At 42.2% G+C, this 25105-nt stretch overlaps 1 protein-coding gene across 1 annotated transcript; it reads left to right on the top strand.

The window, feature by feature from the left end:
* The first annotated feature begins 1337 nt into the window (after positions 1-1337).
* On the top strand, positions 1338-22645 carry LOC138946146 (uncharacterized). Its single transcript, XM_070317654.1, has 11 exons — positions 1338-1478; positions 3143-3410; positions 4411-4492; positions 4743-5001; positions 5761-5912; positions 7230-7365; positions 11691-11894; positions 13013-13213; positions 15523-15618; positions 16646-16765; positions 17351-22645. Exons 1-11 carry the CDS (start codon positions 1338-1340, stop codon positions 17444-17446), a joined length of 1755 nt encoding a protein of 584 aa, XP_070173755.1. The 3' UTR covers positions 17447-22645.
* The last annotated feature ends 2460 nt before the right edge of the window (positions 22646-25105 follow it).

Here is a 25105-nt window from a genome sequence, read left to right as displayed (position 1 = left end):
GCCTGTGACCACAGACGTTATCGGTGTCAACCAGGATGTCAGCTAACACCTTCACACACCGACTCGCTAATTACAAAACATCACTTCGCAATTCATTTTTCCGGAACACAGGTGTGTTAGCATATTTCCATTTCTTATCTGAGTGAACGGGGGCAAACATTAGCCTCGCCAATCCCACATTATTCAGGCTTTAGACGACCGCTTGGCTACCGGCAAGCCAAGCTTGATTTGTTCGTGAGTGATTACAATTGTGCTGCCCTTTTCTAAGACAAATTGCCACCCTGCAGGCAACAAGCTGCGATTTTTCCGATTAGTGTAGGTAGGAACCACGCAATTAGTTTTCGTTTAAACTCCCACTGCGATTGTCCTCACAACTGTTCCCCCAACTGTGCCTATAAAACTAACGAATTTGTATTTGTGTACACTGAATCGAAAGAATTCAACTATAAAAACAAGATTATTTTTTTTGCCCACGTGTGTTATAGGTTTAAGATTTCCTCACGTTTTTATTCCAACGATTTCATTTTGGCATCTTATACGATGGGAGTTGAAAGCGAAACAAAGGGGTATAATACCAGCATCCCCCTCAACACACACAAAATAAAAAAATAAAAAATAAAAAGGGAATAACAACTCAGCTCATTGTAATGATGAGAGAAAAGCTAACGGGTAAAGATCATTAGCACTAGAGGGAGAGCACTGATGATAAGAGTAAGACACAAAGGGAGATAACAGCTGTAGATCTATACAGGTACACACGATGCGCGCAACAAGAATAAGTGAGATTTATGCGAAATCAGTCTCCTGGCAACTAAGAAAATAACAAGCATTGAAATGGACAAGCGACTTTCATACTCGTAAACCAGTACAGTTCGACTTGAATGTCTAAAATATACTCTCTCAATGATATGCCACGCAGTCACGTCCATTGAAAACGAAAAAAAAGTCAAAATCATCACTTTTTATATCTGCGCTGCTTCAGTTACAACACATTGTAACAACCCTTTCTGTCTGCATCAAAGTTTGACACTTTTAAAAAATTTCCTCGAATATCGGAAAATAAACTTGAATTCTATAAGATATAAAAAAAAAAATCTTTTAGGTTCCATAACAAGAATTCTCTTCAATCTTTTCAGGTTCCATAACAAGAATTCTCTTCAATCTTTTCAGGTTCCATAACAAGAATTCTCTTCAATCTTTTCAGGTTCCATAACAAGAATTCTCTTCAATCTTTTAGGTTCCATAACAAGAATTCTCTTCAATCTTTTCAGGTTCCATAACAAGATATGACAGATCGGCTTTCCCTGTCACACAGTTCTATGCCAACGACAACCATCATGGCCCCGACGGAAGTGACGAAACTCTCTATCGCGCATGGCGGCGGCGCATGCGCAACTCCGGCTTATCGGACAACTTCTGCTGATACTGGAAACAAAAGACTTTCGTTTGGTTCGATCACAGTGGGTCTGTGGGAGCTGGTGAGTCAAGAGTGTGAGAGGAAGTCATTGAACGTGTACAGCTGATAAACTGTGTTACACGCTGCATGTCAAGTGTAATGACTCGGTGCGTGTGTACACGGTTGTAGTAATAAAGTTAAATTGAAAGTATTGTCTTGCCATTGTATGTTTTTAATGTAAAACCGCTCTTTTAAGATGTTGTTTGATTTATTGATTCAACAACTAAGGAACGATAACAAAAGGAAGAAGCCGCATATGTCGCTCTTTCCAACTTTTAGTGATGTATTTTAAGAGTCGTGAGTATTGAAGGAATTTTTTTACTAAACAGACAGGACAGACACTGACAATGACGGGCGGACACACATGCTAAAAGGGTAAGCAGACAGGCAAACTGACACACAAACAGCATGACACAATGTGAAAGGTATACAGATTGACGGCTTTGGCTCGCGAACAGACCGAAAAGACTGTGTGATAAGCAACCTCGTTTTCTTCAGACATGGCACACAAACGATTGACAGACCGGCAGCACGGCGGAAAAACAGACAGACAGACAGACAGACATGGCAGACAGACATGGCAGACAAACGATTGACAGACCGACAGCACGGCGGAAAAACAGACAGACAGACAGACAGACAGTTTGCTTTTTACGTTCAATGCTTTAATTACTGTGCACGCTAAAACTCGCATGGTTTTTGCAGGCAGTCAACTCTGCCATTCGACTAGCGTCTGCTCGGAGGAAAGTAAGTACGACACTACCTCACATATTCACCGTGTAGGCTATTTCGTCAATTTAATTCTTCCCACCTTCTTTTTATTTTGCTTGTTTTATCATTGTAAATTTATTTTCACAGATCTTCTGTCTTTCTTCGTACTGTGTCTTCTGGTTAATTATCTGTTTGCTCTGTATACTTGCTCTGTCTGTATACTTGCTCTGTCTGTATACTTGGAAGAAACACGACGAGTGTAGCATGCAAGGTTAAGGTACAGGAAGGGCCCCGACTATGGACCACTTGTTGTTTCATGTTGATAACTAGCTTGTATTTTTGTGAAGAAGTGTCTTTTTTTTGCTTGGTAGCTGTCCTCTCTTTAGTAAACCGTTAGGTCTAATTAAACATTCAGCAAAAATAAATGACAGAAAAGTTTAACTTGCCCGATCTCGGTGGATAAGATAAAAGATAAAACAGAATATGATATGCTTCCCTCAGACCGACAAATTAAAACAAAACAAAAAACAATAGTCTGATAAGAAGGCACCAAACATCTTATAATAGTCTGACAAGAAGCCACCAAACATCTTACGTTGTACTCATTCTTTGGTACCATTCCGTATTCTCTCCAGTAAAGAGACCAAGGGTAGTAGGGCAGGTGGTGGCGAGAGAGGTGAATGTTTACAGTGCCGTGTGCGGGGTACCCGTCAATGTTCAGCTAAGGCATCGTCGCAGCTGACGCGCCTCAGTTCTATACAGAACACTGCACCCTCATTTAAGGAAACTGCACCGCGCTGTTCTGGCCATCTGTCTAACTTGCCTCCTCGCCTTCAAGGCAGACTGATACGAAGAGATGTAGGTTACACCGACCCTAGCGGCTTAGGCAAAGCTGAACGCTCGCAGGGAAGTGCTATGTAAATGTTCCATGATTACTTATTATCATCGTCTCAAAATGATCTCCACTTATTGCAGGGGTCAGGCGATGCGGCAGAGGGAGGGTCCACGGCCTCGACCCTCCCCCACCAGAAGGCCCTCCCTCCCCTCCCCGCGGTGCCCCCTGTGGGTCCGGGGGGTCCTCGAAGACCCCGCACCAAGTCTTTGACCCGCTCCCAGAGTTTGAAAAGCAAGGCCCCTACCCCCTCCAACATACACAGGGTGACCGCTGAGAGGGGAGGCTTGAGCCGGTCTCACTCCATGGCGGACCTCTTCTCGTCCATGGTAGCTGCCAGGCTCAAACCAGGTTTGTGAGACCTTGCAGTGATTGCTATGACGGCTTACTAGTGCCACAACTACATTATTGTAATTATCACGTGAAAATTAGTAATTAATACGTGAACATCACTATATTTCCCAAGGAAAATTACAACTATGTCATGAAAATTACAAATTTTCACGTATTACTTGCACATTTTCTCGTGAAAATAACTCATTTTCAGTTTTGGCTCGTTTATTGACTGATTGCTGGAGTCAAAACTGAAAATTAGTAATTAACACGTGAAAACGCTAACAGACAGTGCTAATTACTAACTTTCACGTGATAATGGTAACCCCAGGTTTTGGCACTGGTAAGCCGTCATAGATTGCGCTAAATGTTTTGTAAACCCGAATAAAGGCTGTCTTTGACCCCATCACTGCCGGACGAATTTAGTTAAACAAATCAGTACCAAAGCTTCGTGCAGCAAGCTTCGTGAAGAATACTTAACTTGCTGAAGTCGAATTCGCTCGATTATTTTGAGGCTTTACCTCCAGTGCGTGAAGAAATCCCTCAAACACTGGCCACTGATGAACCTCAATCAGTCTCAATAAGGTCACATTAAGCACTGTCATTATGGTCTATTCACATTTGATGAGATTAGATAGATCATGAATTCTCCCGCGTTTTATTTTACACAACGAATCCTTCCCATATTCTACTGACGCTGTTTACATTTCTACACCGTGCGTAACCTATACCTATTTTTGCTTTTTTTCACATTGATTTCACATGTATTTCATTCTGATTTCAGTAGCCTTATTTACCCGCAGTACCCATTGCCAGGAATGCAACCAGCGATTCTCTCTCATGTATTTCATTCTGATTTCAGTAGCCTTATTTACCCGCAGTACCCATTGCCAGGAATGCAACAAGCGATTCTCTCTCATGTATTTCATTCTGATTTCAGTAGCCTTATTTACCCGCAGTACCCATTGCCAGGAATGCAACAAGCGATTCTCTCTCATGTATTTCATTCTGATTTCAGTAGCCTTATTTACCCGGAGCACCCATTGCCAGGAATGCAACCAGCGGTTCTCTCTCATCTTCCGAAGACACCATTGCAGAATGTGAGTTTGTTTGAGTCCAGATAACGAGGCAATACCAATAAATATTCTTTAGAAATTCCCCTATTCAATGTTTCCGATTTCCCGACCGATTTTTGCTCCAGACCCTGGAGGTTTGTTTTACCCTTTAAAGAAATCAAATAAAAATAACCAACTTCGGTTTTGCAGACGGCCAAAGTCGTAGGTAAACGGCAAAAGTCATGGGTAAACTACCGAAAGTGAAACCCCTGAGTTTAGAGTGTGTGTGCTACAGGTGTGAGCGGTCAGTGTGCGCGTACTGCAGCACCTACCAGCGGATGCCCTCGGACATGGAGGAGCAGAACGAACCGGACACTGACCACTCCACCCACACCACTGACGACGAGTCGTGGACAAACGAAGGCGGGGGCAGAGGAGAAGAAGGGAGAGGAGGAGGAATGAGAGGAGAGCTTTCAGAGGAGGATGAAAGCCTGCGTTACCGAGCAGCACCATCCACAGAACGGTCATCTTCACAGCCCACTGTCCTCCACAGAGTGAGTAGAATCTTGAAAAGTAAGCTCCCAGCTAACTAGGATCATTTGAGTGCGTGTCCGTTTTATTTGTTCACAGACTCTTGAATGTTGAATGCGTGCTGGAAATCTACACTGTATTTTTGCAGGAAAACCGCAGGTAGATAATGACATCAGTAGCAAGCAATACAGAGGAGCATTTCGCATAAATAGATCTAATTCTAACTACAGTATGTACATTTTGTTATTAATGAGGGCCCCAAAGGGTTTAAAATCGTGATCGTGATTGGCGATTTTTGACCTTTCTGTGACCGTGATTGCCGAAATTTCCATTTCTGTGATCGTGATGGGACTTTGCCTGTGATCCGTGATGACAAAAAAATCAAGTATCGTGATCGTGATCGTCATTTGTTTTCGTGATCGTGATGGCCATTATTGCAAAGCATTTTATTTTCAACGTACATTTTTCACCGCTGTATCACTCTATGATCCTCTATTCGTCAAGGTGTTCGTGATCGTGAAAACAAAAATCAAGGTAACTGTGATCGTGAAAGATAAAATTTCCCTTCCCGTGATCGTGATGATACCCCCCCTTTGGGGCCCTCATTAATGGTAATAATGATAATAATAAATCACTTTTCTGTAGCGCAAGTCCCGATTCATAGCCCCAAGCGCTTTACAATTCCAATATACACCTCACACACACACACGTACACCCGCAATTAGAGTGTACAAAAGTGTACAAAGTACTTACAGAAAGAGTCAATTTTTTCCCCCAAACAGGTGTGCCGGAAGTGTGCAGGGGAGCTGGAAGGGAGAGAATCCGTGATCAACAGGTCGTGGACACACGAGTTCTGCAGCCTGAGACAGTTCTTCAAACAGGGACGTCACACGGGGGTGGTGACTGACAACATCCACCTCCTGCCGCCAAAAATGTAAGACTGCTTCGAGGGTGTGCTTCAATTCGCTCATTCAAGACCAACATCGGCTGGTATGCAGATGCGCCTGATGTAGCTGTGTTGTTTATGTCTGGACTGCATCCGGTGTCGCTGGCAAACGCTAAATTTAGCTCTGCATGGTAAATTAAAAAAAATAAATAAAAAAAGTTCCCTCCACCCCGCCCAACAAAAATAAATTGTTTAGCTCTGTGGCCTTCTACTCCAACAAGGCTTTGTGGCCTGGAGACGGATGTTCGGCTTTAACTCACGTCCATCTCACACAGCACAACTCCCGTATTTAGTTTCAGCGGTTGCCGTGCTCAGGGGATCGATTTGGTACGATGTATTCAAACTTTTTGGTTCACAGTTCACGAAACACCTATCCTGATCTGTGTGTGTGAGATTACTCTCTATAAACTTTGTCTGTTCAGAATGATAGAGTTACCTCCGGTCCTATGTATTTTGAATAATTATATGTGGTAATAGTATTGTTCACTGTACTTTATTCTTCTTAAATAATAATAATGCATAATATTTATAAAGCGCGTGTATCCAGGGTTTAAACCCTGCTCAAAGCACTGTACAATCAATGGGGGAAAACCCCAATAGCATAACATTATTTACAGTGCATTTATTTAGTACACTCTTTTATTGCGATTTATGTTCCTTTTATGGTCATACGCGTCATTTTGTAATTTTCAGAGAAGGTAAGAAGTGGTTTGCCAGAAGTGGCTTTGGATAAACCGGGGAAACATAGCTGTAACTATTTTAGCGTGCGCGTTAGAAGGCTACACCATTGTGTAATTATCTGAGCATACGCGTTAGAAGGCTACACCATTGTGTCATTATCTGAGCATGCGCGTTAGAAGGCTCCACCATTGTGTAATTATCTGAGCATGCGCGTTAGAAGGCTACACCATTGTGTAATTATCTGAGCATGCGCGTTAGAAGGCTACACCATTGTGTAACTATCTGAGCATGCGCGTTAGAAGGCTACACCATTGTGTAATTATCTGAGCATGCGCGTTAGAAGGCTACACCATTGTGTCATTATCTGAGCATGCGCGTTAGAAGGCTACACCATTGTGTAATTATCTGAGCATGCGCGTTAGAAGGCTACACCATTGTGTAATTATCTGAGCATACGAAGTTGAATGAATTCCCCCGTCAATTTCGAACTTGTATATGTCTGCCTTGTTGTTGTGCGACAGACTCCGCCTGCCGTCAGTTGGTGAGCGCGTGGTCCGCACGTTGTGTGTTGAGCTGTGTTATGTTGTGTCGTATCGTTATAATTCTGGTGTTGTTGTGCTACAGACCCCGCCTGCCCCCAGTGTGTGAGCGCGTGGCCCGCACGTTCCTGGAGGAGTGCAAGAAGCACGCGGCGAGGAACAAGTCTCTCTTCAGGACCACCAGCGAGTCCTTCAACGCCGGCCTGCAGTATGCCCTGAAGGTGAGGCCATAACACCCCGTTCACACAGCTCTGTGACCTTAGGCCCCGTTTACACAGCTCTGTGACATTATTCCCCGTTCACACAGCTCTGTGGCCTTAGGCCCCGTTCACACAGCTCTGTGACCTTAGGCCCCGTTCACACAGCTCTGTGACCTTATTCCCCGTTCACACAGCTCTGTGACATTATTCCCCGTTCACACAGCTCTGTGGCCTTAGGCCCCGTTCACACAGCTCTGTGACCTTAGGCCCCGTTCACACAGCTCTGTGACATTATGCCCCGTTCACACATCTCTGTGACCTAAGGCCCCGTTCACACAGCTCTGTAACCTAAGGCCCCGTTCACACAGCTCTGTGACATAAGGCCCCGTTCACACATCTCTGTGACATTATGCCCCGTTCACACATCTCTGTGACATTATGCCCCGTTCACACATCTCTGTGACCTAAGGCCCCGTTCACACAGCTCTGTAACCTAAGGCCCCGTTCACACAGCTCTGTGACATTATGCCCCGTTCACACATCTCTGTGACCTAAGGCCTCGTTCAGACAGCTCTGTAACCTAAGGCCCCGTTCACACAGCTCTGTGACCTTAGGCCCCGTTCACACAGCTCTGTGATCTTAGGCCCCGTTCACACAGCTCTCTGACCTTACGAAGACCATGCTGATCACCCCGATCATCCCCGATCTGAAAAATGTTATCAAATCGGGGCAAATGGCCACAATCCGGCTACGCTTATTTTGTGCACGTTCAAAATAAGCGTGGAGAGAGCGTGCATCCCACTCCGACCACACCACGCTCATGGAGATCCTCCCACGTTTGGCCCACGATTGGCCCCGATTTGCCACGCTCTCGGACACTTTTTCATTGTGGTAGAAGCGGCGTCTATGTCTGAACGGGGTATAAGGAAAACAGTGGGACCCGTGTTATACGGCCTCAAACAATCTAAGAAAATAATATATGTCTATTTCTGAACCTCAGTTGGCGTAAAGTATGCTCTCAAAATGAGGAGAATATGTAGAAAGATAAACCCCGCCCCTCTTTACCCCTCCCTCACACCCCCCCCCCCCAACACCCCCCCCCCAACACCCCCCCCCCCCTCTCTCCGCGCTTAAGTCGGAAACTGAGAAACAAGTCGCGTAAGGCGAAATTACTACATTTAGTCAAGCTGTCGAACTCACAGAATAAAACTGAACGCACTGCATTTTTTCACCAAGACCGCATACTCGTAGTTTCGTCAGTCCACCGCTCGTGGCAAAGGCAGTGAAATTGACAAGCCAGAATAGTGCGGTAATGGTCGCGCTGAGCGGGATAGCACGCTTTTCTGTACCTATCTTCGTTTTAACTTTCTGAGCGTGTTTTTAATCCAAACATATCATATCTATATGTTTTTGGAATGAGAAACCGACAAGGAATAAGATGAAATTGTTTTTAAATCGATTTCGGACATTTTATTTTAATCATAATTTTTATATTTTTAATTTTCAGAGCTTGTTTTAAATCCGAATATAACATATTTATATGTTTTTGGAATCAGAAAATGATGAAGAATAAGATGAACGTAATTTTGGATCGTTTTTAATTATTTTTTTTTAAATTACAATTTTCAGATTTTTAATAACCAAAGTCATTAATTAATTTTTAAGCCTCCAAGCTGAAATGCAATACCAATGTCCGGCCTTTGTCGAAGATTGCTTGGCCAAAATTTCAATAAATTTTATTGAAAAATGAGGGTGTGACAGTGCCGCCTCAACTTTTACAAAAAGCCGGATATGACGTCATCAAAGACATTTATAAAAAAACCGAAAACAATATCTGGGGATATCATACCCAGGAACTCTCATGACAAATTTCATAAAGATCGGTCTAGTAGTTTACTCTGAATCGCTATACACACACACACACACACACACACACACACACACACACAGACACATACACCACGACCCTCCGTTCATGCTATATTTTTTCTCTCGATGTTGTTGTAAACATTAAGATTTTTTGTTTAAATTTAAAGACACCTAAGATCATCCTTCCCGTAGAGTCGACCATGTAAAGCTTTACAGATTTACCCAGGCTTTTTTACATGGCATAAGAGTAACCAGCAACCTAAACTAATAACAAGTTGGGTTGATTGATGTGCAGTTAGAAGTTTTGACAGAAATAGTGTTTTTTTAGACTGACATAAGTGTCAGTTATGAAATCAATTTAGCGTGAAGTAATTCACACTCTGAACAGAAAGATAGATGTTCGGTATGTACGGCGGAGAAGGGTGGTCGTGATTCTAGTTAGAGCCAGACGTTTCTCTCATAATTCGAGACTGTCTACAGGAAAAGGAAGGTATTAGTAACAGCTGTTGTTAAGTATTTTAGTGCAGTTCTTAGAATCCCCAACCAACCTCGACATGCACAAAATTACCAAGCAACTAACCAATCAACCAACCAAGCAACTAACCAATCAACCAACCAAGCAACTAACCAATCAACCAACCAAGCCCCCCCCCCGTGGGTTAGGGGGAAGAATTTACCCGATGCACCCCAGCATGTCGTAAGAGGCGACTAACGGATTCCGTTTCTCCTTTTACCCTTGTTAAGTGTTTCTTGTATAGAATACAGTCAATGTTTGTAAAGATTTTAGTCAAGCAGCATGTAAGAAATGTTAAGTCCTTTGTACTGGAAACTTGCATTCTCCCAGTAAGGTAATATATTGTACTACGTTGCAAGCCCCTGGAGCAATTTTTTGATTAGTGCTTTTGTGAACAAGAAACAATTAACAAGTGGCTCTATCCCATCCCCCCCCCCCCCCCTTTCCCCGTCGCGATATAACCTTGAACGGTTGAAAACGACGTTGAACACCAAATAAAGAAAGAAAGAACCAACCAAGCAACTAACCAAGCAGCCACCCACCAAACAACCAACCTAACAACCAACCAAACAACCCACCTTACAAAAGAAATTTTAACATACTGGAAACTGGTAATCTTCCAGTAGGTATTAATTTAGTTTTACTAAAGCCTGCTGGGACACAAGTAATGGGTTAGTGCATTTGTAAACAGGAATCGCTTGACAAGTGGCCCCCTTCATCCCCCCCTTCCTCGTCCTGATATGGCTCTGCGTAGTCGGCTGGACGTTAAGCAACAAATAAACAATAAACAAACAATACAAAAGAAACCCACCCCATCCAAACATATACACACAAAAACAGCAACAGCTCACACACCCAAAGAACAAACAAGTCGCGTAAGGCGAAAATACAATATTTAGTCAAGTAGCTGTCGAACTCACAGAATGAAACTGAACGCAATGCCATTTTTCAGCAAGACCGTATACTCGTAGCATCGTCAGTCCACCGCTCATGGCAAAGGCAGTGAAATTGACAAGAAGAGCGGGGTAGTAGTTGCGCTAAGAAGGATAGCACGCTTTTCTGTACCTCTCTTTGTTTTAACTTTCTGAGCGTGTTTTTAATGCAAACATATCATATCTATATGTTTTTGGAATCAGGAACCGACAAGGAATAAGATGAAAGTGTTTTTAAATTGATTTGGACAATTTAATTTTGATAATAATTTTTATATATTTAATTTTCAGAGCTTGTTTTTAATCCGAATATAACATATTTATATGTTTTTGGAATCAGCAAATGATGGAGAATAAGATAAACGTAAATTTGGATCGTTTTATAAATTTTTATTTTTTTTTTACAATTTTCAGATTTTTAATGACCAAAGTCATTCATTAATTTTTAAGCCACCAAGCTGAAATGCAATACCGAAGTCCGGGCTTCGTCGAAGATTACTTGACCAAAATTTCAACCAATTTGGTTGAAAAATGAGGGCGTGACAGTGCCGCCTCAACTTTCACGAAAAGCCGGATATGACGTCATCAAAGACATTTATCAAAAAAATGAAAAAAACGTTGGGGGATTTCATACCCAGGATCTCTCATGTCAAATTTCATAAAGATCGGTCCAGTAGTTTAGTCTGAATCGCTCTACACACACACACACACACAGACAGACACACACACACACACACGCACATACACCACGACCCTCGTTTCGATTCCCCCTCGATGTTAAAATATTTAGTCAAAACTTGACTAAATATAAAAATAACTCACCATATTTTCAGAATCAAAAAACAAGAAAAGTAAGTTGTTGGAACGTTTGTTATTCACAAAACAATACGTTACAATATTCACAAAACAATACGTTACAATATTACAAACGTTCCAACAACTTACTTTTGTTTTGGTTTTTGATTCTAAATTTTGGAATGTTGGCAGTTTCTTTGTTTTTGGATTCAACATATTTTCGTGTTTGTGTGTAGCCCCCAGGGCAGAAGTTGTGCAAGGCGTGTTCCAAAGTGTTGCGCTTTTCGGTGGAGCGCAAGACATGCGCACTGTGCGACGAGGTGTTCTGCCGGAACTGCTCTTCCCGTGACCTTGCCCTCACCATGCCCGATGACCTTCACCCTGGAGACACGGGTCACGAGATGACACAGGTCAACGTCATGGTGTTGTCAAAAGAAGAGGTCAGTAATAAAACAGTCTCCTTCAATCAAGAAAACACAAGACATGTCCTTCCTGTGTAAACAGCTCGGCTCATCGTCTCAGAGCTTACCAAGCTTTTACAACGCATAAGTTGGAACAAGTTGGACGAATTCTTTTTGATAAAGCCACCAGTAGCTTTTATGGAATTATAAAAAAAAATCCACTTGTACACAGAGAGTACCCAAGCTATTCATTTTGGTATGTGACCAAATGGAGCGATGGTTTTATTCAATGTAAAAGTCTGGCCAATCTAAGATTGCTATTTTCTTGTTGATCTTGTGTAATGTGTTGACGTCAGTAAAACAAAATAAACAAAGCTAAAAGCAAGCATAAATACACAATTCGCCAAAAATTCTTATATGTCTTTAAAGTACATGGACTTACCCGAAGTGAAAGGAAAATCATCGAAATGAGTGGTCATCGTTGATTTACTTTTTATTAAATCCCAAAACAAGTAAGGTTAAATGTTTGGAACGTTTGATTCAGGACAAAACAAAACATTCACAAAAACCTCGACTTAACGGCCATTATAGTGGACAAACAAGAGACAAAACAGAAAAACATTGTGCTGTGTCTTAACTTAAAATGTCCCCAAGATGGTCGTGGCAATAAAAATGAACTCTTCCCACCTCACCGTTCCTTCTCACCCGCCCATTCACCCGTTTCTTCCTATTTAAACACTTTTTCTTCTTCTCCCACGTTCACTCATGTTTTTAGCATGAGTGGATTTTTAAGTGTATGACCGTTTTTACCCCGCCATTCAGGCAGCATACGCCGATTTCAGGGGAGGCATGCTGGGTATTTTCGTGTTTCTATAACCCACCGAACTCTGACATGGATTACAGGATCTTTTCCGTGCGCACTTGGTCTTGTGCTTGCGTGTACACACGAAGGGGGTTAAGTCACACATAAGTTGACCCGGGAGATCGGAAAAATCTCCACTCTTAACCCACCAGGCGGCAGCGACCGGGATTCGAACTCACGACCTCCCGATGAGGAGGCCGACGTCGTACCACCACGCCACCGCGCCTGTCTATTTATACACTGACGATGAATGGTTTAAAAACACAGAATGCCAAACTGTTGGTTTCATGTACAGGCTGAAGAATTGGACAAGAGCAACAACAACAACGGAGCGGCTGGCAATCCCAACGTTGCTATGCAACGCTACCGCGTGTGCGACGGGTGTCGGGAACACGTGAGTCACGTGATGCAGGTCATGGCCTTCAATGACACACTGACCCAGATCCAGGCCGAGCTGTTTGACCTTCAGGAACAGATCACTGCTGTGCTGGATGAGGTAGAATCTTTCGGCAAAAACTGTCACACTTATTGTTTGTTTGTTCAAGGACTTTCCTTCTCATATATACCATCATTAGGCCACCATTGTAATTATTATACGTTATTTGTATTTTTGACCAACATATGACATTTTACACAGATCTCGACAGTCAGTGTTCCTCCGAGACCTCGCTAGAGGTCGAGGTGAATAATGACTGTCGAGATCTGTGTAAAATGTCATATTTTGGTCAAAAATACAAATCACATTGATGTATCGATTGATTCTGGTCAGAATTCCTTTACGTTTTAATGATTGAACGCACACAAACATGCACTATTTTTTAGTCTCGGCTGGCCGCCTAAATATGAAGTTTTGACGGCCTCTGACGTCACATGGCTCAAAGAAGGGAAATCCAGTGTTCAATCGATACAGTCATTAGTTATTATTTATTATTGATTTATTGATTCATTCATTGATTCATTTATTCATTCGTTTATTCATTCCTTTATTCTATTTTATTCATTCTTTTTACTCATTTCTTATTTAATTAAATTATTCATGTATTTTTGGGTGTTCATTGCAATGACTCATCTGATGGGCTTAAATATGCACAGCAGGAATCCAAAAACCAAACAGACTATCAACGTTAAAAAATCCAGAATCAAACAACAAGAATTATAAGTTAATGGAACGTTTGACTTTTGGCAAAACAGGACATTTAAGAGTACAACGACCCAATCGTCGTTCTTGTGGACAGACAGACAGAAACATTATTATGAAACAAATTGAAAAAAAAAAGTGGAAGACTTCGCTGAATGTACGTTCTTACTTACTGCCTGCTATGGCATGTAGGGCAGCATGAATGTGCGTTCTTACTTACTGCCTGCTATGGCATGTAGGGCAGCATGAATGTGCGTTCTTACTTACTGCCTGCTATAGCATGTAGGGCAGCATGAATGTACGTTCTTACTTACTGCCTGCTATAGCATGTAGGGCAGCATGAATGTGCGTTCTTACTTACTGCCTGCTATGGCATGTAGGGCAGCATGAATGTGCGTTCTTACTTACTGCCTGCTATGGCATGTAGGGCAGCATGAATGTGCGTTCTTACTTACTGCCTGCTATGGCATGTAGGGCAGCATGAATGTGCGTTCTTACTTACTGCCTGCTATGGCATGTAGGGCAGCATGAATGTGCGTTCTTACTTACTGCCTGCTATGGCATGTAGGGCAGCATGAATGTGCGTTCTTACTTACTGCCTGCTATAGCATGTAGGGCAGCATGAATGTACGTTCTTACTTACTGCCTGCTATAGCATGTAGGGCAGCATGAATGTACGTTCTAACTTACTGCCTGCTATAGCATGTAGGGCAGCATGAATGTACGTTCTTACTTACTGCCTGCTATAGCATGTAGGGCAGCATGAATGTACGTTCTAACTTACTGCCTGCTATAGCATGTAGGGCAGCATGAATGTGCGTTCGATGTCTGACAAAATAAACTATCGTTTGAATGTCTTTTTGTGTGAAATATTAAACGTTTCATTAAAGGCACAGTAAGCCTCCCGTAAACCATCACAGATACTGTCAGGCTTTTACACACAGTACACCCTTCCATTTGAACGCTCACCAAACGAGAACATCCTAGGTGCCCTACGTAAAGAGCGAGCAATTTTTAAAGAATTAATTTTGCGCCGATTGCTCAGAGACAATCGGACCGTGGTGCGTTTTGGCGCTTGACCTAACTTTTAAAATCTAAATAATAAATTGACAGCTTGTTACACAAACATTCTTAAATCATAAAAAAATTCTTTTTTCATCAAGACAAGATCAGTACAATTCGAAGTTTTGAAAGTTTGAAAAAAGAAAGGCCCGGAAACAGGATCACGCAAGGTCGTGGTTCGTGTAGCAGACGACGGTTTAGAGGCATCGCCAGTTCCTCTGAACAGTCAAAAGCCATCGCTAAAGTTCTTGTGAACCACAGCCGTTTGTTTCCTGCATAGTGAGAGGTACATAATAACATGCTATTGCAGATCAGCTCACATCTAGTCGCATTCAAATTACTAACTGACGACTACATTGTGAAAAAGGGAAACTGGATCACACGGGTTTACGATGGCTCAGGGGTAAGATAAACCACACAAAAATGAATTCTTTGAAAATTTCTCGCTCTTTACGGAGGGCACCTAGGATGTTCCCGTTTGGTGAGCGTTCAAAATAATGGAAGAGTCTTTGTACTGTGTGTAAAAGCCTGACAGTATCTGTGATGGTTTACGGGAGGCTTACTGTGCCTTAAACTTCTGCTTTTAATGTTTTTTCTTTTCACAGCAAGACATCCCTTCACCTGGTATTGGACTGTCCCGCTGGCCGTCTGTTCGCTCTGTGACCTCCTACACCAATGCAGAGGACGAAGTTATTGGAGAAGTAAGACGGGATGGTACTACCTCACTATAGTAACTTTTTCATTGGTTTATACAAGACTTTATTCAATTTTTATCGTGACATAAACAATATATAGCAGTTCGGATTTCTGACTCTAGCATAGTGCTTATTGTAAGCAATTACTAGTGAAAACAAAACAGTGGTAAGCATGATGGTGGACTAAATAGAAATACTCATTTCAGAAAACTATAACAAACAGAAAAGCAAGATACAGAAACAAACAGAACAGGAACAGGTGTCGTAATACACAAGTTCATTTTGTTCAAATGGGACAACGAGAGAACAAAAATAAGTATAAAGGAAAAAAAAGAAGATGAAGAAGACTTTAATTATTTTAATCATCTACAGATTATCCGTGAATATGTGAACGAAAATACAGCTATGAATCTCTGGATGGCCATTTGCGGTTAAAGTGTAAAACGTACTGCACTCGTTGCTTTTTCAAATATTGAAAAACTCGCTTTCGCTCGCATTTCAATATTCAGAAAAGCAACTCGTGTAAATCTTGTACAACACAGCAAGCTTTGCAGTATTCTCTATTTACGTCACGCCAATCGGTGACACTAAGAAAGAAACTGAAAGGTCGGTTGAACTAAGGCAAAACATTGCATTGATAGCTTTAATACGTAAGAGAAAATGGGTCTAATGCAGTCCTGCGAAGAATACAAAGCTGTACCGCGATTCCCGTGAGATGGAGAACACGGCCATATTTGTCATCCCAGCCCGACTGATTGTCAAGCCTACCATCACAAACAAGACGATCACTATCAAAAAGAAAGAAAACATAACGAACAATGAAACTGACCGCTTAACTATTTCTTTTCTGCTGTTTGAAATCTTTAACCGGTAAAGTAAAACATCACACACACACACACACACACACACACACACACACACACACACACACACACACACACACACACACACACACACACACACACACACACACACACACACACACACACACACAGACAATCTGGTTAACGTCCATGCTGTGTTTGCTGTACAGGCGGTGAACGAGCGAGTAGCCAGCAAGCTACTGGAGCGATTCTTCAGGGTCTACCTTAACCTGGAGAGTCTGAAGCCCGTCAATGTCACACAGAAGCTGCTCTACAAGCACGTGAAACAGGTAGCATTCAGTCAACAATGGGTGTGGGTAGGCAAAGTCACTGTCACACAGAAGCTGCTCTAGAAGCACGTGAAACAGGTAGCGTTCAGTCAACAATGGGTGTGGGTAGGGAAGGTCACTGTCACACAGAAGCTGATCTACAAGCACGTGAAACAGGTAGCGTTCAGTCAACAATGGGTGTGGGTAGGACAAGTCACTGTCACACAGAAGCTGATCTACAAGCACGTGAAACAGGTAGCGTTCAGTCAACAATGGGTGTGGGTAGGACAGGTCACTGTCACACAGAAGCTGATCTACAAGCACGTGAAACAGGTAGCGTTCAGTCAACAATGGGTGTGGGTAGGACAGGTCACTGTCACACAGAAGCTGCTCTACAAGCACGTGAACCAGGTAGCGTTCAGTCAACAATGGGTGTGGGTAGGGCAGGTCACTGTCACGCAGAAGCTTATTTCCAAATTTAAAAACAAATCGCTTTGGCTCGCATTTCAACATTATACAAAAACAAAAAACTCGTGTAAACCTGGTATCAAACAGCAAGCCGGTTAGTATTCCTTATTGAAATAGTGTATAATTTCTGTGTTGCAGGCTATGTCATCATTCTACATGTCACGGCGCTCTCAGTCGTCCAAACGCTTCAGCAGAAGGGATACCATAGCCATCTTTCCTAACTTCCCTATGTGACGTCATTCTGTATGACGTGGCGCTCTCAGAAACACTTCAGCACAAGGAATACAATAGCCATTTTTCCGAACTTCCCTATGTGACGTCATTCTGTGTAACGTAGCGCTCTCAGTCGTCTAAACGCTTCAGCAGAAGGTATACCATAGCCATCTTTCCCAACTTCCCCATGTGACGTCATTCTGTGCGACATGTCGCGTCCAGTCATCCAAACCCTTCAACACGACAGAGACCCACCTCTCAGTTGTCCAAAGGCTTCAGCAGAAGGGAAACCATAGCCATCTTTATGAATTTCCCCATGTGACGTCATTCTGTATGACGGTGGAGCTCTCAGTGGTCCAATAGCTTCAACATGAAAGGAGTCATCTTTCTTTTCTCTCCCCTGTGACGTCATTCTATATGACCCGACGCTCTCAGTCGTCAAAACGCGTCAACATAAGTGAAACCATGTCAACTTTTTTTTTTAACTTCACCATGTGACGTCATTCTCCCGGAATCTGCCCCTTATACGTCATTCATCAAGTGTGTAGCTTGTTCGTCGTGGGAACATGGACCCATCCACGTATAGTCATGGGCACCACCATCTCATTGATGACAAGCGGGCTTGTTTAAATCACTTTTTGTAGCGTCAACTATATGATTACGTCATTTTGTTGCAATTCTCAAGCTGACGCTAGCTTGCCGTGGAAGGAAACGGTCGAAACCGAAATGACCATGAGTGCTTGTTTGCCAGAATATTTGCCAGACAGAAGATCAGTATTTACGATGTAATCTAAGTGATAACTTTACTTGATTTAAAATCCAGGCGGGTCCATTTAGTTTGGCTTGTCAAAAATAACAAGAATATTTTGTAACTTTTTGTTTTTCAAATCATGTGTCGTATGGTGCAGGCCCATATCGATTTCACATCATTTCTGAAGAAGTTTGTACAAGACATGTCTGCACAATGAAGAAGTCTATTCTGCATACAGTGCCGTGTTGGTTTATCGTGTGAAACGAATTCAGCATTATAAATATTCATCCTGTAAGATGATTGACTGGCTACAGCTAGATAACGAGAGTTGTATAGCTAAAAATAGACTTGAGTAGATCATTCCATCTACTCATAAGATTGGGCTCAACCCACTCTCTCAGTATGCCGTGTTAAACGTCAATTGGTGAAACTGAGGAAGAATCAAAAGATGTTGTTTCCTTTTTGTGTCCAGCGTACTTTAACTTCACTTTCTTTCTGTTTCACGTCGCTTTAAAACTGTCGCTCACTCTAAAAAAAGAAAGATTGAAATGATCGAAATTCATTTTCATCACGATTCATTGTGTAAAGATGGGGAAATAGCTCCGTCGCTAGAGGCGCTGGCTCATAAACCGGTTGTCGTTATCGGCGTGGGTTCCACCCCCACCACGTTCGCCGAGGGATTAATGGCAATGTTGTGCAGACTCTCCTCGGTGTCCGAATACCCCCGTGTGCACGCATGCGCGCGATAGGGACCGCAAGGTCAAAGCAAAAGTCTCAGGCCTTGGAAAACACAAATACACACATGCAATAAAGTCAAATTGGGAAGTGCTATCCCCAGGGATAGCAGCCTGAATTTCCTTGAAGAAATAACCCAAGGACAATAAGATATACCAAACTACCCCCCAAAAACAACAACAACAACAAACAAACAAAAACACACAAACAAAAACTAAACAAAAGACCCCCCCCCCCCCACCAAAACAAAGAAAAACAAAAAGAAAAACAAAAAGAAAAGTTGTTTGAGACCATTTGAGCATTAATATTCATCGCGTAAGATGACTGGCTGGCTGCATGCAGGTAACGATAGTTATTTGGCTTACAGAATAAGCTTGAATATATATAGATGGCTCCACTGAATATTTTCTCCCAGTATGACTGTGCGTGGACAATAACCTTTGTTTTTTCTACATGGAACCTTGTAATAAATCGTGTGACCCTTTGCCTTTCAAGCGTGATATTTGTCGTTCTACAGAAATATGTATTATTGAAGTCGTCTATAACGCTGTTTTATGACACTGGGTTGGATACAATGAACAAAAAGGGCCATGGAGAAGGGAGGGGGGTTACTATGACACTTTGTATGCCTCTCGAATGTACAGGGTGACCCCAAAACAATGGCAATGCCACCCTCTAAATGCTAATAACTCCCACATGTTCAGCGAATTATTTCCTATTTTGTGTACATTAGTTTGAGATGTGGGATGATAATTCCACACAGTTTCAAGTACTTAGTTCAAGTGGTTTTATTTTTACGTTAGAAAAAATCAAATTAGGAGATTGCCTCAACAGTAGGAGGTTACACACTGAGCAGTAGCCACACTCATCCTACTTGAATCCCCCAGACTCCCTGTCATTGCTGTTTCAACTCATATATTGTCTGAGGATGGATTTTGTATGTAAGACTAGACCCTTTCAGAAAACCAACAGGTACAAATCTGGAGTGCTAAAATCGGGTTAGTGTGGCTACCACACGGTACCAAAACTCATTGTTTTGAGTCAATCCCCAAATTTGAGTTTTTTCTGAAAAGTCAGAACATTTGACGTACACACTTAAAACTGTGTGAACTTATCATCCCGTTTCTCAAGTCAATGTACACCAACTGATGAATTAATCGCTGGTGTAATTTAGGAGTTATTAGCATTTTAATGGGTGTCATATTTGGGTCACCCTGTACAACGACAGAGTAATGCCGAACAGATCCCTACTCGTTGTACCCGAACAGATCCCTACTCGTTGTACCCGAACAGATCCCTACTCGTTGTACCCGAACAGATCCCTACTCGTTGTACCCGAACAGATCCCTACTCGTTGTACCCGAACAGATCCCTACTCGTTGTACCCGAACAGATCCCTACTCGTTGTACCCGAACCAGTGTTAAGGTGGTCCCTAATTGAGCCAGAGCATCGTCCAACGAGCTTCGTGAAGCCGACTTCGCCCAATTAATAAGAGGCTTCATGTTGCTGTTCTTGCGTTATGACGGTATGTGCTATAACATGTAATTCTTTCTGTGAACACTTTTGTCAGTGTTATATCCCTTTGCAAAATCATGATGTTGATGCTTTGGTGTGAAATGCTTCTTTGATTGAGGTGTATTTAATGCGTATATAATCAAAGCCGGCAAACTGAAAACTGAAAGTTAGAGCGTCGCGAAAAACTTCCCTCCGGCATGCCTAAACAATGGAATGTCACTAAATTTCACAGGATCACAGTACATGATGTCATCTTTTTGCCCATCAAGTGCATAATTGTTGTCTGTAAGTTTAGTGCTGCGTGCTTGAGGAGTCGCCCAGAACAGACAGGAGTGGAGGTCCTTTGTTGCTGACCTACATGACAACCGGCATAACGGGCAGTCAGTAAGTAAGTTGTTGTGGAAAGGATCGCTGGCATTTATCACAACGTGTTTTGACTTGAGGTCACGTGAGTTTAGGAAAACACACGTGCTTATAGTGAACACTTCTTTTGATCAGCAAGCCATCCGAGGCGATTCGTGGCTCCAATGATTACATTTTCGAAAGAAATTGTAATCATATCTAGCGCACGCCGCATAGCATAAACATCGTAGCCAGTTGCTTGTCCCGATCGCAGGATAGAGCCGATCGGTAGCGTGGACCATGCTCCAGATGTTGTAAAAAAAACTGTCTGCGGTACAGGGGCTCATACTCCTCGAGACCGCCGACAATCCTGTCAGAGTTATGTCCGGAAATCGTCTATTGAGAGTAATTGAATTGTTTAAATGTTCATCGTGTAGATAATTGTGTATTTGTTAATTTGTAAATTGTTTAAACCTAATGTTGTTTATTGTAATTCGTTTAGAGCTATGTTAGAAATAGCGCCATGCATATACCCTTGTAGATGGACCCACTTATAAGAAGCTCGCTTGTAAGAACCCTTCTAGATGGACCCTTGTAGATGGACCCGCTTATAAGAAGCTCGCTTGTAAGAACCCTTCTAGATGGACCCTTGTAGATGGGCCCACTTATAAGAAGCTCGCTTGTAAGAACCCTTCTAGATGGACCCTTGTAGATGGGCCCACTTATAAGAAGCTCGCTTGTAAGAACCCTTCTAGATGGACCCTTGTAGATGGGCCCACTTATAAGAAGCTCGCTTGTAAGAACCCTTCTAGATGGACCCTTGTAGATGGGCCCACTTATAAGAAGCTCGCTTGTAAGAACCCTTCTAGATGGACCCTTGTAGATGGACCCGCTTATAAGAAGCTCGCTTGTAAGAACCCTTGTAGATGGACCCTTGTAGATGGACCCGCTTATAAGAAGCTCGCTTGTAAGAACCCTTCTAGATGGACCCTTGTAGATGGACCCGCTTATAAGAAGCTCGCTTGTAAGAACCCTTGTAGATGGACCCTTGTAGATGGACCCGCTTATAAGAAGCTCGCTTGTAAGAACCCTTCTAAGAAAGCAAAACATTGTCCCCGCCGATAGTCTTCTTTGTTATTACTTACAAAAGCTCGGATATAAATATTAAAAAAGCTCGCCTACAAAGAAGTTGATTCCTTGTCCCATAGATGACCAAAGCTCGGATAAAGAAAGTCTACTCAGTTTTTCAGAACCAAACTTTCGAATGAAGGGACTGTCTTCAGTCAATTTCCTTTAAGCGAGTTCAGTCAACCGAAAATATTTCCCAGAAACAAGCAATCAGATCAAGTCAGATCTGTTGTGGGAAATGTTCATAAGGGTCTCGCTTGACAGCCGATTGCATTAATCTGAAAAAGGCAAAGAAAAGGAAGAGGGTGGAAGGATGTTTGCGATGTGTTGTTGAGGATGTCGCGGCTGTCACCCTTGTGTTAGAAATATGTTGACCCAAGTTGGTCTTGGAAAGGATCGTATATGAACAGAGGAGAGCGATTCGAGAGAGGTGCGAGCAGATCTGTTTGTTTTTGTTTGCAGGGGAAGAATGAGATTAGTCAGTTAAACATTGTGATTAGTTGAGAAGCATCAGTGCTAACGAGAATCGGAGACGAGCTTGAACTTTTGCCAAAGTGAATTTGTGCTTCATTCAGACTATCCAACTTTCAGGACATGTGTAATGTGAACGGTGATTTCCGAGGATTCCATTCGAGTGGAAGTGTGTTCCGTTTTGTCTGACTGATTTCTTCCGTAGGATAGGAGAGTATTATGTTGTAATGTTGGTTTGATTTCATGATTTGATTCAATAGTGAACGGTTGAAATGTTCCTTTGCTTTTGCCATGTGACTTGATTCGAGTGCGTGTTGTTGTCAACCTGGAAGCCTGTGTGGACAGTGTGTGGCTGAGTGTGTAGAAATGTGTGTTTGAGCATGCATCTGGCCCCTTCATTGTTTGTGTGCATTTTGCAAGTACCGGTAAAGGTCACTCTCCCACAACCTGATGCAAACCCGACGGAGTTATTTCCGAAACTCGTCTATTATATTCGTAACTGACACGAATGAAATCAGTGATAATAATTCAGCCCAGAGAACATCGCTCTGCACACGAACAAGTCAGCCTGTTGAATTTTGGTATAAGCCCAAGCGGGAAGATACTCTTATCCCATCTAAAAGGCTGGACATATGTGTGTTTGTTTACACGATTGTTTACACGGGGTGGAATATATCTTTGAATAACCAATACACACAATTAAAAGAATACGTTCATTTACGAACAAAAATGTATTCATAAAAAAAGAAGACAAATATCGTATATAAACTCCAACATCGCAGAAGAATAATGAAAATGTTGATGCTGGACAAAAATAATACATAAAATAAACAGATTAAAAACTGCCATGTACAAGTGTTATTCCGTTTAATTATACATACAGTAAATTCTGCATATTTTTTACTTAACGCTGGTTTTGCTTATTGATATAATAATAATACTAATAGGAAAATTTATATCGCGCACATACCTCACCACAAGGCGACTCAAGGCGCACAGTACGAAATATGAGAGAGCCCTGAAATGCAGCCGCTCAGCTCAGAAGGGACAGCACTCTTTATCCCATGACCTGCCTCTTTGTCTCTGTTATAGCTGAGGAGGTGATTATTCTGAATATTCCATCACAACCATATGGATATCCCATCACAACCGAGTTTCGATCTCAACTGTCATTGGTCATTGTCTTTGATTTCAGAGTACAATTGAATAATTTATAGAGGTCATCTGCATATTCAGAGTTTACAGATGGACTACTTTTTTCAACATACGACTGAAATATTAACAGCTATTGTGTTTTCAGCGTAGCAATAGGGTCCGATATTTAGACGAGACAAGTATAATGCCGACGAGTCGAAGACGAGTCGCATTATACTTGTTCGAGTCTAAATATCGGACCCTATTGCTACGCTGAAAATACAATAGCGATTATATAGCTGTTCTGACCTTTATTTGTTGTTCCAAACTTACAAAATGACAGTTTTTTCGTCGATGCGTTGATCTCAGGTTTTGATAGCAGACGCCGTTTCTTATGCGCATTAGTTTTGCGCAGGCGCCACACTGAGTTTGGAAAACTAAACTCGATTTGACAACACAGCTGTTAAACAGCTTTTTATTAGTTCATTCGTATACAACAAAAAGAAGTTTGAGTTTTTTTAATTTTGAACAAGACTACTTATGAAGAAGACCAAAACACAATATCAACGGAAAACTAGAAACAACTGAAGAACTAGGATGCAACAAGGGGAGGAAAAGAGAACAGCTAATCCGTACAAAGCGAGCAGACGGCAGCGACGTTTCCAGTTCGGGTGAATGGCATTTATACTTGTCTCGTCAGTCATGAAGCGAATTTTTCAACCTCAGTTATAAACGACTACATGAATGTTAGTGCCATGGGTTGTACACCAATACTTCAGAGGGGAAGTGGGGTATTTAGTGTGGAGATACGAGATAAGAAAAGCCGAATGCGAAAATTTGTGTCAGTCGGCAACTGTGAACTAAGCTCACAGGCACACAAAAACGGCTGTTCCGTTGTACTCCCCTGTTTGTACTACATCTTTCGACTTTGGGCATTTTGTGGTGTTTAGGGACAGAAAATAATAGGTTTAGTCCTGTTTCATCGGGAAGTTAGCAGAAAAGGGTATGCTATCGACATTTGTAAAGCTGAAAAACATTCCCGAGAAGAATATCAAGTTGTCAGTGTATGCTGTTGTCGATCAGTGAAACATCGTGTGGTACAGGTGGGTAAACCGGAACCATGCGTCTTTGTTATTGACAATATGCTTTTGGATATTGAGAAAAATGGCCGACTTCCGTAGCATTATGCTTTGATGATCGGAAGAGACCATCCAATCACAGCCCCCGAATTCCCCCACGTGTTCATCAGAATAGCTATATTTTGCGGTGTCAAAGTCAATATCACGTATAGGTACAGACTAGGCCTACATGTGTCAATATTGAGAAAATAAAGAATACTTCATACGATACGCACATTCTGCATGGATTTAAAGAGCGGAGTCGAGATATTTCGCTGGCCGAAGCGACTGCATGGTCAAAGGCATGTTCAACGAGTATCGCGAGTGGGATCAAGGGACGATGCTCCCTAATTTTTACACAGACAGCCATCTACACAGAACCGTGAGAGAGAGAGAGAGAGAGAGAGAGAGAGAGAGAGAGAGAGAGAGAGAGAGAGAGAGAAATAGAGAGAGAGAGAGAGAGAGATAGAGAGAGAGAGAGAGAG

The sequence above is a fragment of the Littorina saxatilis genome, linkage group LG13 (genome assembly GCF_037325665.1).
Source record: "Littorina saxatilis isolate snail1 linkage group LG13, US_GU_Lsax_2.0, whole genome shotgun sequence".
Classification (NCBI taxonomy): Eukaryota; Metazoa; Mollusca; class Gastropoda; order Littorinimorpha; family Littorinidae; genus Littorina; species Littorina saxatilis.
This window is presented reverse-complemented; position numbering and strand designations above follow the sequence as displayed.